We start from the raw sequence: 14375 nt of genomic DNA, 5'->3' as shown, positions 1-14375 counted from the left end.
TTGTTCTTTCTAGAGAAATAAATATATTTGTATGTATACTGTGTGCACTGTTTATTGCACCTGATAGTAATGCTTTCAGATCTCCTGAGTTGAGGTAAAAACGATCTGCTTTATTACTACAAACACAGACATAAAAATGAATATTTACAATAGTCAACAACACACTTGTATTGCTCTCTGTATATTAGAAACGTGTATAAAAATAGAATGTACTTCCAACGTATATTTTTTTAAACGTACAGTATATGTATATCTTAATACATATATATACAATTCTCCAAGTTTTTTCGTTTTGTTCATGAAATGGTTATCAATATTTGTTATCAAATGTAACAGAATGCAAAAGAAAGAAAGAATGGAATACAGACTCATTGTTGACAACAATGAACTAATGCAGTCTGAATTTTCCACTACGGTATCGTTTCCCCCCTCCCCCGCGCATTTCTTTCTTTCTTGTGTTCTTGACACCTGGTGAGGGAGTTTTGTACATTTTTATATTGACGTGTGGTTTAACACTACTTCACTTTCAAAGTTGTCTTTGCTGCTAAGAGTGCTTTCATGTTTGATCTTAACGGCATTATACCCAACTAAGACCAGAAGTTTAGTTTGTGATCAGTACAATGGCGTCAAGAGGACGGCGTTCGTGTGTTAACTCACCAAATAGTTTTTGTTATGTGTGTGGCCAGTTTGTAGTTAAAGGACAGTGTAGATCCATTACGTCATCGGTGAAACTAGCATATTATATATATTTCGGATGTCGTGTGGGAGATCAGGACAAAACTTGGGCACCCAACATAATTTGTGCGTCGTGCTACGTCACTTTACTTGCATGGGCCAAACGGAAACGGAGGTTCATGAAATTTGCTGTACCAATGGTGTGGAGAGAACCCACCAACCATCTGGATGATTGTTATTTTTGTCTCACAGTAGTTATGGGACATTCTAAAAAAAGCAAATACACAATAAGTTATCCCAACGTTAAATCCGCAATTAGACCTATTCCGCACGGGGATGAACTTCCACTTCCCGAGCCCCCTACCAACTGGGAAGAGATATGGCCAAAAGACTCATGATGATCATGACCTTGATGAACCATCGACATCAACATGTACATCCAAGGATTCAACGTTCATCCCTGACTGTGTTCGCGAGCCACATTTCATCCGGCAATGTGAACTTAATGACATAGTCCGTGATTTGCACCTGACAAAACAAGAGGCGGAACTTCTGGGATCAAGGCTCCAGCAGTGGAACTTATTGTATGCAGAAACGAACATATCAGTGTACAGGAAAAGGCATGTTCAATTTTCAAGCTATTTCTCAATGCAAGATAATGTGTGCGTATGTACGGATATAAATGGGTTGATGGCGGAGCTAGGAATTCCTTACGTTCCAGAAGAATGGAGGATATTTATCGACGCGTCAAAGGTCAGCCTTAAAGCTGTCCTTTTACATAATGGAAATAAAAAACCTTCAATACCACTTGCGCACTCAGTGAAGATTAAGGAATCCTATGACACCATGTCAACTTTGCTAAATCTTATAAATTACAAGGACCATTGTTGGCAAATATGTTGTGATCTCAAGGTAGTTGGTATTTTATTAGGACTGCAGTGCGGTTACACGAAGTACCAATGTTTTTTATGTTTATGGGATAGCCGAGCTGATGACAAACATTATGAAGTGAAGGAATGGGAACCTAGAGTGAATTACGTACCTGGAGAATGCAACGCCAAATACGCTCCTTTGGTAGATCCTAATAAGATATTACTACCGCCACTTCATATCAAGTTAGGACTTATGAAAAACTTTGTCAAAGCCATGGACACATCTGGTGAAGGTTTCAAGTATTTGCGAGATAAGTTCCCTAACCTGAGTGATGCTAAGATTTCAGCGGGAGTGTTTATTGGTCCCCAAATTAGGAAATTAATGCTTGATGATAGCTTTGACAGCAAGTTAAACAGTGCTGAGCTAGCTGCCTGGACAGCATTTAAGTGTTGTTGATACATACGATTGATATTATTTATGAATATATTATTTTGGGAAAGGAAGCATATTTAATTATTGAATGTTATGTTAAAATAAAGAAACTAAATGTTGTCATAGAATGTAAACACGTGTGTATGTTTATGTGTTTACATCAATGTTTTGTATATGTGATGAATGTTATGTTTGTTACGGCTAGACGCTAAGTCGTCAGTTCGTACGCTATTGTGATTTGTAATTTGTAATGTTTTGGTTCAGGAATGTATTGTCATCAAATTGTAATACTATAACATTGACACACTTTTGACTGTGGCATAATCGTTGAGTTTGCAGAAATTCGTTGGTCTGAGAATTTGATCACGATGTAATTCGGGTGAAACCAATGTTTTACCAATAGCTGAGATATACAGAAAATCAACAACGAGAATTCCAGGATGTCTGGAAACCAAGTATAAAAACTCATGGTCCTAAAGGATTGGGATCAGAGGTGGATCATCCTATGTTGAGCATTGACATCGAGAACCACTGAAACTTCCATCACAGTCGTCATTCAGCTGTGATCCCATTCTATGGTTAGATCAGGAGATCTACTAGTTTCCAGTAAACCATTAAAGTGGATTATGGTTTCACAATAGTCCGCAACTACAGACTATTGGCAGCGAGATATTCATCATCCAGACATTCGTCATCAGTTCCAGGCATCATATACTTGAAGGTACGTGTATCTCAGCTATGTTCGAGTTATTCGTGGTTAACTTCTTAGATGCTTAAGATATGTGATCTGACGTTTATACACAGTCTACGATGAACAACAGTAATACACGATATTTATGAAAATACAAAGGTCTACCTGAAAGTTAATTTAATGTGGTTTTCTTCTGTTCCACTTCGATCCTACTCTCTACAGATAGTGAGTAGTAACGATCTTCGACCGTCAAGTATCATTTCATCCCCATGCAATCTAGGCACGACGGTGGAAGGTTGTTATGGTGGAGATAGCTGTGGTTCGAGTCCCTACAAGTGCAAATAGTGTAGCCCACCGTATGGTGGAGTATGCTTAGGGTTCGATTCCAGGCGGAACTAGGTTGTCATAAGATTATATTGCCACCATTGTTATGGTGAGAATAGCTATGGTTCGAATTCCGCAACGGAATAATTTTAAGTTTTAAGAATAGGTTTTAATGTGGTTATGGTTTAGGTTCGGTTTAAAGATTTATAGTTTAAGTAATTTAGTATGATAAGATTTTGTAGTATTGACGTTCACCAATTGAATACGAGATTTGGTTCGGATCTCGAATGACTAAGGCATTGACTCAAGTAGATTAAGTAATTACGTTAACCCTCACCACCCACCCTCACTTCGTAATCAAAGTTGAATTAAGTATATAGATAAATGAATGAAAATACTGTGTTAACTAGAGCACAGAAAGCGAGTAAGGGAATAAATATTGATGTGCATAATTTATTTGGTGTGAGGACACGGAAAGACGAAATATTTCTTGTAGTCAGGATAAAGTCGCGAGTTCTAAAATTATTTTGAGTAAAGAACCAGTTTTCAATTTCCCAAGTAGTCCGGTAACTGAATCCGTATCGGAAGATTTTCCATCAATTATAAATCTAGATCCGAATTTAACAAATAATACCAATAAGGATTTTAAAATGGCGTCTAATATTACGTTTTATGCAGATATTAACAAACTACCTAAATTCGATCTGAAGAACGATAATGACATCGTTTCTTTCTTCGATGAATTCGACGATGCTTGTCAAATGGCAGGTATCGCCGAAAGCAAAAGAAAGGAATTGTTGCCTAATATTTTCAAAGGAGTAGGGAGGCAATGGATTAAATTGTTCCTGAAACGGAAAAATACGGCAGAAATACAATATAAGGATTTGATCTGATGGCAAAAGACCAGATGGCATGACGCTGGTACCATGGAAGAGGGGAAGGATTCTTCTCTGGGATTTCACCTGCTCTGACACTTTCGCGTCATCTAATCTCACTCTTTCTTCATCTCGAGAAGGAGCTATTGCAGCCCGCAGAGAATGCGAGAAAAGAAGAAAATATAAAGATCTGCTCAATAGATACATGTTCGTGCCCGTAGCCATTGAATCGAGCGGTATTTGGGGCCTCGAAGGGCTCAATTTCATCAAAGAAGTAGGCCACCGTATAGCACACCTTACTGGTGACAAGCGGGCTACTACTTTTCTGATACAACGTATCAGTATAGCAGTTCAGCGAGGAAATGTGGCTTCCATTTTAGGTACATTACCTCCTGGAAAATTATTAGAAGAAGTTTTTCTTTTATAATTACCTGTTCAGAATATGCTGTTTATCAGTCTGTAAAAAAAATGTCAAATATGTTCCAATTTATAGATAAAAAAGTATTTTGTCCTATTTTAAATATATAAGTCAAGTTAAAAAAAATTTAAACTTTAAAAAAAAAATATAAGGATTTGCAGTCAGAAATCGTGGAAGAGTTTACCAAATCCAATGTGACGATAGACATCGAAGATAAAATTAAGGAGCGTTTGCAGCATGAAGACGAGGCTGTCATAAACTACGTATATGACATGCTCGTTCTTTGTGAACGATTAGATTCGAACATGACTGACATTAAGAAAATAGGTATCATAGTTGGAGGATTACATCGAAATTATATGGAAAAAGTAGGAACGATAGCATATTCTAGCCTAGACAAATTCGTTGAGGATTTACAAAAGATAGAAAAGAATAAATGTAAGATTGCAAAACGCGTGAAAAAAGAATCCGGTAAAGTCACGATTAAAGATCTTGTTAAAAAAATTAGGGAGCAAGTAGAAGATGACGAAAGTGGATCTGAGTCAGATCACGCAGTCGTAAGGAAGAATAAGGAAGAAAATAAAATCCAACAAGAGCCGCAGAGTTTTACACAGATCGCGGAGCTAGAGAAAAAAATAGACAAATTGCAACTTGCATTATCGGCGAAAACACAAGACGAAGAGAAACACGAAAATACCGTGAGAAAACAAGGGAAAAATCAGTACTATAGAAATAATAGGCAGAATAGAGGTAATAACCGAAATTACCGCGGAAATAAGAATAAGAATTGGTATAATAATAATAACAGAAATCAAAACGGCAATAGAGGAAATAATGGTTTTTATAATAAGCGTGGTAATCGAGGTGGTTATTGGAGAAATAACCGAGGACGTGGTCAACAAAGAAACTGGCAAGGAAACTGTCAGAATTCGTGTTGTCACCAATCCTATAATTTTGAGAATCAGATTCAGCAGAGAGTTGTGCAAGTGGTACCAGCACAAGTTAATGGTACTACTTACTATCAAGCAGCAGGTCCGAGTCATTTAAACGGAACACATCTGTAAATGGGCGAGGCGCATTTACAGGGAATAGGAACCTAAGAACAAGAGAAATAATTGCCTCAGTTAATTTGGAAAACAATATGGTATATTTACCATTAGAGATCGATAGTAGACAGATTAAAGCGTTACTCGATAGTGGGTCACAAATTTCGATTATTAATGAGAAATTAGTGCCACCGAGTGCGAAAATAATTCCACGACAAACAAAGATCAAAGGTATCACACAAAACACTCTTGTAATTAATAAATTAGCAGTAATCAAGTTTAAAATTTCAAATCAAACTTTTCACCAAGAATTCAGGATAATAAAAGATTTCCCATATCAAATGTTAATCGGGAACGATTTCTTGCAGACACAGAATTGTCGAATTGATTATGGAACTAGTAAAATCATAGTTCAAAGGTTCGGGAAACCGATTAAACATTGTAGAAATGATCAGGAAACCAGAACAGTTTCCGATAATATCGCGATAAGTATAAAAACAAGTTTAAAGCCGAAATGGGTCCTTGGACATAGAGTGAAGTTGTTACCAAGAACTAGGACAACTGTTGAAGTTAACCTAGTCAACTCTTGGGCAAACAACGAGTATTTATTAGAGCCAGATAAATTGTTAGAAACTCAATATAACGTATTTATACCTAGAGCGGTATTGTCGAAAGAAAATCGGTGTTTAGAAGTAATCAATCCATCAAATAAGACAATCATGTTAACGAAAAATTTGAAAGTTGGAGATGCAGAAGCATGTATTAGTGAATCAGAATTAAGACAGGAAGGATTAACAGAGGATGAAATTGAAGAGGTGTTAGATGCAAGGAAAAACTATGATAAAACAAGGTTAAAATTTGGCGAAAAGACTAATCCAGAAATTAAAAAGAAATTAGAAAAGTTATGTTATGATTACGCAGATGTTTTTGCGTGGAAAGACAATGAGTTAGGAAGAGTTAAAGGAGTAGAACATAAGATAGAGTTGGAAACGGAAGTTCCGTTTCGACGGCAGCAGTATCCAATACCAATAGCTATGAGAGACAAAGTTAAGGAACAAATCAACATCCTGCTCGAACAAAACATCATCGAGGAGAGTAATAGCTCTTACAATTCACCCATGCTATTCGTCAAAAAGCCTAATGGATCTATCAGAGCCTGTCTCGATTGTAGACTGCTGAATAAGCAAGTAAGGTTCCATTCCGTGGCGTTGCCGCCTATACATCAGATTTTAACATGTATGGGGGGTCACAAATTCTTTAGTGTACTTGACATTAAGAGTGCATATCACACGGTATCAATTTCGAAGGAATCAAGGAAGTACACGGCGTTTAACATTCCTGGCGTCGGTGCTTACCAATATTCTAAACTCCCTATGGGATACATCCAATCGCCCGCCATATATACGAAAATCATGGCAATGACATTAGCTAACGTTCATCCGGAAGCGGTGTCATATTATATGGACGACGTATTCCTATACGTAAACAATCAGGAGAAGATGGTATCGGTATTACATTCAGTTTTTCAAAGACTAAGAAAATATGGCTTTAAGTTGTCGGTAGAAAAATGTCACTTCATGGAGGAAAAAGTAATGGCATTAGGTCACATTGTGAGCGAAGCCGGTTATGAAATAAGTCCAAAAGTGATTGTGCGCAACTTTCTGGGCAATAACAAAGCTGAGAGTTACACAGAAATCGTACAGGACATGATACAGAAATACAAAGAGTTGGGTTGTAGGGTGTCTTTAAAAATCCACTTTTTGCACTCACACCTCAGCTTCTTTCCTGCTAACCTAGGTGCTCTCAGCGACGAACAGGGGGAAAGATTCCACCAAGATATAATGGCAATGGAGAAAAGGTACCAGGGACGATGGAATCCTTCAATGATGGGGGACTATTGTTGGTATCTTGTTAGAGAATGTCACATTTCTTACAAAAGAAGGAAGTAGTGTACGTTTTTGTAACCCAATGGAAGTTTCATATATTGTGAAAGTTTTGATTGTCTTTTCATGACCTTTTGGTACATTTGTATTATTGTTTATTGTAAATTGTCACACTTGTAAATTATATTGTATTATATTTTATATATGTGTTTGTGGTAATAAAACAAAACGTTTTACCTCAACTTAAGAGATCTGAAAGCATTACTATAAGGTGCAATAAACAGTACACACAGTATACATACAAGCATATTTATTTCTCTAGAAAGAATAAAGCGATTATTACGAAACTTGGTGGGTTTGTTAAATATGAATCAAAGTATACTTAGGTATAATTTCTATGTTAGTATATGCAAGGGGACAAGATCTTGGGGTGTAAAATAAACGAAAAGGGAAATTTTTGAGGGATTTTCCCGAAAATCCCTCTGTTACGGGAAAATCGTACGTGATGGAGAAAAACCGAGTGCATATTCGAATTCAGCGCAAAAAGTTCCTTTAAGAAGAGGTATTTCCTTTTATCTAACAAAACCTTTGTTAACTAGTGCTATAGGTTGTCAAATATGAGTATTGGAAAGGAACGCAATATTCTGCAACAATGAGGGAATTTGCGTAAGGTTTCAAGATTGGAGAAGGAAACACAATATAATGAACCATGTAAAACTGCCTAAAATAGAATTTTGGTTTGATTCAGTTTAACGTCCCACACATGCCCGCTACGCTAAGGGAGACCTGGACCTACTGATTATAGTGGATTTTCTAATATATATATATCTGAACAATCTCTTTGGTATTCTCTGCTCTTCAGCACTATTAAACAAGTGTTTCATCGACCACCAGTCTATTCCATCACACTTTGAAATAGGTATAATTTATTACAGTGCTGCTATTCCATTTTTCACTACAGGCATTTCAATTTAATTAATGATTTCTCTCACTAGGCTCAAGATCTTATTGGTATAGTGGTCCTTGTGGATCAAATGACTACTACTGCATTAGTTAAAATCCTGCATTTACTCGCACGACCATGTTTCATAACACAAATCTAACTCGAACAGTTTTTATATGTTCCTGTAGGTGAGAGAGCTCCTAAATCTGAATTGAAAACAGATATGTAAACATTGGTTACGGAAATGAATTCAGGAGTAAATTCCAGTGCTATTTGATACCCCACATGACCCACTTGCTATTTATCATATTTGACCGAGATTCAATATGGCGCCTTTCAAGATGGCGGTCATGCACTGGAAGTAATCCCACATATAGATGCTCTATCCCGGTTTACAATGTTGAAGTCAGATCTACCAAAACCTTTTCATTTTTATGCCAAAAGGGTATTCTTGGACATTGCCTATTGGAATTCAAGATGGCGTCGGTGTAGCAGCTCAACGAAGCATTTGCGCATTGAGTGACTATTACTACGTTACTTTGCATCTCGAACTGAGTCTTGTCACTAATTTTCATCAAATTTCAACTCTCACGGTTTATGGACCTTCCTCGTTAGTATACCCAAAATGTGCCATTGGGTTGTTATGGATAGCTTCAAACCATTTGCCTAGTAAAGATTTCGGTAAGCAAAGTAAATACAGCAGTCCTAAATGAGGGTGTTTCTGAGTCCTATATGTCAATTTTTAAGAGAAAACTATTTCGCCGCACGGAGTGTAGATAACTTGTTAGGTTCTTTATTTTCCAATACAGTAATGATGTCCGAAAATGAAGGGTCTTTCCTTTGTTCATCTGCTAAATTGGGTAACATAATGGACGGGTCAATTTGAAACGTGTGCTCTAAAGAGTGCGAAGCAAAAACTTTAGCGTCCTCTTTCTCGGAGAAGTTATCAACTTCTTGATTCTCGTCCTGTTGTATAACTTGCTTGTCTTCTAAGCGGCTAAAAATGTCTGCAGGTTGCTGGTGACTTTTAATGTGTTGAATTTCAAAATTATAATCCGCCAAGAATATTTTATAGCGTCTAAATTTCCCGACTTTGTCCGGTTGGGTATTGAGTGAAGCCAAACATATAGCATCTATAAATAATTTAAATTTTCTATTCAATAAGAAATATCGGAATTTTTGAAGAACATATATCAATGCATGTTGAGGCCTTTCTCTCACTTTTGGTAAAACGTCGACTACAATAGGAAACAACACGTTCCTCATTAGTTTTAGGATTGTAGCATGCCAATATGCCGCCTACGAAGGTTGACGATGCATCTGAATATGCTCGGATTTTCAATGATGGATCGAAATGAAACAAAGATGGGGCCTGAATAATATCCATATTAAGTTTCTCAAATAACTCGTCATGCTGAGTTGTCCATTTAAATTTTGAATTGTTGTCCAAAAGAATTTGAAAGGATTACACTTTTTCCGTAAAATCTTTAATATGTGCTCTTAAATAAGAGCAGAGTCACAGAAAACTATTCAAGGTCCTTTTAGAGGTTAGTTTCTTAAAATTTCGTATTTTATTAGCAATTTTGGGAGAAATTTTGATTTCATCGCCACTAACTGTAAATCCCAAAACATCCAATTCCGAGTATAATAGATGGGTCTTATTCGGGCTTGCTCTAAAATCGTGCTTTCTTTGTCTTTTAAATAGCAATTCCAAGTCATAGTTGTTGTTTTCAATTTTTGCTCTCTATTACAAGGCCATCTGCGAAAGCAGTTATGCAAGGTGGTAAACCTTCCAAAAGCATACGTACAGCTATAGTCAGGGCTGCCGAAGACATGTTGTGACCCATGACGCAGCGTTGGAATTTATACCCTTTCCTAGTATGATTAAGATCAAAAGTCATGTATTTTTGACTTTTAGGATGCAATAATAGTTGAAAATAACTAGACTTTATGTCAATGGTTGAAATGCGAGATTTACCTCCAAGTACATGTAAAATGTCTTCTGTGGACTGGAATGGAATGCTCAAATACTGTGTAAATTTATTGCAGGCCTGTAGATTCAAAACTAGGAGGAACTCTACACTATTTGGTTTCTTCACTATGAGAAGTGGCGAGGAATAGGAACTTCACTAGTCTCTTTAATAATATTGGCCTCTAAAGGTTGTTTAATTTGCAAATCAGTTTGCGGTCTTACTGCCAATGGAATGGGTGGTGACCTCTGATGGAAAGAGGCTCCTTTATTTATCCTTATCTTATGTACATAACCGCGAAAGTAGCCAATGTCAGTTGGTGTATAAGAAAAGACATCCCTGTATCTAAAAAGTAGATCATGTACAGCCTTTCTCTGTTGATTCGTTAAGTTTGGATTAATGTCGAATAACTTAACATCAAAAAGTGACCTAGTCTCTTCTAGCCTACTCTGAATTTCTTGTTCAGTTCTATAAAATGTTTCCTCATTTTGCTCATCTTTTTGGCAATCACCCTGTAAATCCACTTCTTGAATATTCTCTTCAACATATCCAATTGGTGTGTTCTTTACTAACTTTACCGGCCTACTAGTCGGATTGGATATTAATAGCGTGAAATTATTCTTAGGTACTTTGGTAGGCAACGTTTGTAGTCCGTATTTGTCCTATAAGTTTTCTAATGGAGAAATAAAAAATATTCGCTATCCGCTTGCTGATTCGTGACATTAATTGGTAAAAAGATATGTGACCTGGCTGGTATAGTAACCTTTCGAGTAGTAAACACGTCAGCCGATTTATGCTGCTTTATTGTATGCATAGCGCTAGCAGATAATTTTTTGAGTGTCAACGGCAATTGAATACATCGGAGACCGTGTTCTCTTGTATACCGATAACGTTATTTTCCAGGTCAATTGTGGCCTGTAGACGATTTAGAATGTCTTCACCAAATAAAGGCAAAAAATCTTCATTATCTAAAATTCGAAAATAATGAGAAAAATCGTTGAGCCAATCCTGAACTTAATTAAAGCTATATAACGTAAATTTACGTCGGAATTCTCAATTCCTCGTAGATTAGTGCTAAATGGAATCAATTTTGTGTTTGGAGGAAGCCAATTTTTAGGCCATAGACTCAATGAGCTGCCAGTGTCAATGATTACAGGATATTTTTCTTTATTAATTGTTACATTAATTAATAATTTATGTTCCTGATTTAATATTTTAATGTTCTCCCTTCTATCTGATAACGGAGCCACTGCATAAAGTGATGTATTTGCCAATTTTTGTTGTTCACTTCTTTCCTGATTTTCGGCCCTCAGAACATGTTCTTGAGAAATTTGTCCTGGGGCCCCTCTAGGCGTTTCCCTGCTTAGTGTTTTTATAACATGTGCTGGAAGAATGATCCATGACCCTTTTTGTAACACGTACCGCATACTGTGACGGTTTCTGATCTAGGATTACCATTATTATTTATGAAATTGTTTTTATTTCCATTATTGTGCCAATTTTGATTACCATTATTTGTATTTTTCGATCTGTAATTGTTACGGCTACCTCGTCTAAATTGCGAGTTCTTTATAGCATTTTGAGCTACCAGAAGAGATAGTTCAGCCATTTGATTTGCTAATTTAGTGAAGTCTAATGAATTATTTGCACTAAAATTACTAGATGTGCTAGGCGCGGGGGGTTCGGGAGGGGGATTTGGATTAGCAACTTGGAGGTAATTGATTTTGTGATGCATCCTGTAGCTGTGGTGCTGGAGGTGTAGGAAAGATTGGGGCTGATTCCTGGTATTGATTCCAACTAGATGTTGGATTACATAATGGATAAGTCAGTTGTTGTTGATACACAGGGAAGGAAGCGCCTGCAACTGTTGATGGATTTAAATTGATGACTGGTGAATTCTGATCGCAGAATGAATAAATAGCCTGTTGTAATTCTACGTAATCACGTTTGTTCATTAGGTCGTTTGGTTTTTCCAGATTATGTAAATGTGTTTGTAAGGCCTGAACAGTTGTAAATGTTTCTAACGCAATCTTTTGTAAACAGTTTTTGTTTAAACCTAAAGATAAATAATTTATTTTCTGCTCCTCGGTGGCCTGCGGCAGAACTTGTCTAATGACCCTCAATTTTCTGAGAAAATACGCATCTATTGGCTCCTTTTCACCTTGTTGGATTTTAAAAATTTCAAATTCTGCCCGATATGCCGGTAATTTTGGTCTACTCAAGTCAACTAATTTATCTTTTAATTGTTCGTAATTAAGCGCATCTAACTGGTTCTCGGCCTTTAACTATAGAACTAAATCAAGTGCTACGTCTTGTAAGTACATAGGTGATAGTTCTTTCTTTTTCTGTTCATTCCACGAATGCAACAATGCAAGATGGTCGAAAAGCATAAAAAATCTATCAGGTTCCTCCGTAACGTGTCCCGAATACTTAGTGAGGTATGGTATATTAAAAGAAGGGCGCGAATTCTGCTCCATATTTGTACCGTCCTCCGGGAAAGTGTTCTTTCATGTTCTAGTTTGAGGCATGCACTAAATAAAGTCAAGTCCGATTCACTAATTGTACACTTAAGAAAATCACATACCTTAAAAAAGAGTTCACTTTCAAGTTAATAAAAATACTGTCCGGTAGGGGAGTACTGAGATCAATGCTGAGCCGTTCAAAGCATCTACCATGTAAAGTTTTGTTCAATATAGGTATAGGTAGATCATTTAATAAAAAGAGTATCCGGAAACGATCTCCCACTACCAGTTTTTATTATAAAACTTCTCCACTATAAAAGTATTTTTACAAAATACTACACTAATATACAGGGTTAGTTATAGGTTGTCTTTTGACCGTAAGGTCGCAGACAGGATCTCCACAGAACCCCGTAGTAGGCTAAGCAGAGGGAATTAAGGAACCAATGCTTCGTAGCAAGTAGGCGGGTTAAGTGGCCAACAGAGCCCCGTAGCAGGCTAAGCGGCTGAGGTTAGGATTCCCAGACAGAGCCCCGTAGCAGGCTAAGCCAGGAGATAGGATAGGCGTAGTCCCATAGCAGACTAGAGGCCTGGGATTAAGTTACTCTTAAAGTTCCGTAGCAGACTAGAGGAGGGTCACCAGAAAACTTGTACTGAACTGCCTTTTTCCATTCAATTTATAGGGTTCCTTGGGTGGCGGTGGCGCTGCTGCTCCGAGAAAGGTGCTAGAAGCCGTTGTCTGCAAGTGATTGTAGATCCATCTGGTGTGAAGTCTTCTTGTCGAACCACGTGGTGGTGTTTGTAAACAATGCCATGCGGAATTGTTTTTTTTTACATCACATGGGATATTACAATATAATCCCAAATATTAATTTCCTGCTTATGTTCAGCCTTCATGTTATCCCGGTGCCTTTGAAACAACAGAGGATACGGCCGTGCCATCTTACTCCTCCTGGAGCCACCAATGACAGTTCGAAAGATTTTTTATGCAGGTGCTCCGTAATACCTCGCATGAGCATTGAGAAACATGTCTTTTGTTGGGAGTCCTTTGCCTCTCACGTGATACCATCGATGGACTACTGACAACACGAATCATGAGAGCGGTACTTCTGGTGAACTTACCATCAGTATTGTAGAATAAACTGATTCACACACAATTACACTTTGTGTTGCCAGATGAGTTTCACAACATAATCTCTACAGACAGAACTCTGTGCTGTGAATGTCGGTAAAATAAAATTATGTGTACAGGGAGTTCTTAATGCATTTCCACTAATATAAATAGATTAACGGGATAGATGAAAATTAACTCACTTCATTGATTAAAATTATATATTTATTCTGACATTATTTGTATACCAAGGAGATAAAATGTCAATTATGAGTTCAAGATTTCTGATTTCCTTTCTTTGGGAATTTCTTTTTCAATTCAGACAGTGCCACAAGGCAAGTATCTCTCCAAGCTCTTGTTTCTTGTAGTTTCTCGATGGGTGTTTCTTTACATAACTCCCTTGTTATTTGTTCGACTTGTGGACCTTGAAAGCGCGGAGCAGGGCCTGAGGTACTTGTCACGTTGTATATAACGTCAGAGTAACGTTCACAGTAACTAGTCCAGCCTATAAAGAAAAAAGAATTTAGAAAGTGCTCCGAAGAATGAGTAACAAAATGATTTTGCAATGAAAATAGTCACCAAAGTTTCGTCTTTTTCTGTAACTAACTACAACTAACATTGCATAAACATTCTATTTTTCAGTATTAACTAACATTTGCACTTGAATTTTAAACA

General features: G+C 37.1%; 1 protein-coding gene across 1 annotated transcript in view; it reads right to left on the bottom strand.

The window, feature by feature from the left end:
• Window positions 1–13907: 13907 nt before the first annotated feature.
• LOC145693019 (lambda-crystallin homolog) overlaps window positions 13908–14375 on the bottom strand; it is a 44330-nt gene continuing 43862 nt past the window's right edge. The window contains exon 6 of the mRNA XM_081768680.1: window positions 13908–14205. Within this exon, the coding sequence (XP_081624806.1) occupies window positions 13976–14205 (230 nt within the window). The 3' untranslated portion in view covers window positions 13908–13975. The remainder of the gene's footprint in view (window positions 14206–14375) is intronic.

Source organism: Thermobia domestica, chromosome 1, assembly GCF_964235325.1.
Source record: "Thermobia domestica chromosome 1, izTheDome1.hap1.1, whole genome shotgun sequence".
Lineage (NCBI taxonomy): Eukaryota > Metazoa > Arthropoda > Insecta > Zygentoma > Lepismatidae > Thermobia > Thermobia domestica.
Note: the sequence above shows the minus strand (reverse complement) of the source record. Positions and strands in the feature narration are given on the sequence as shown.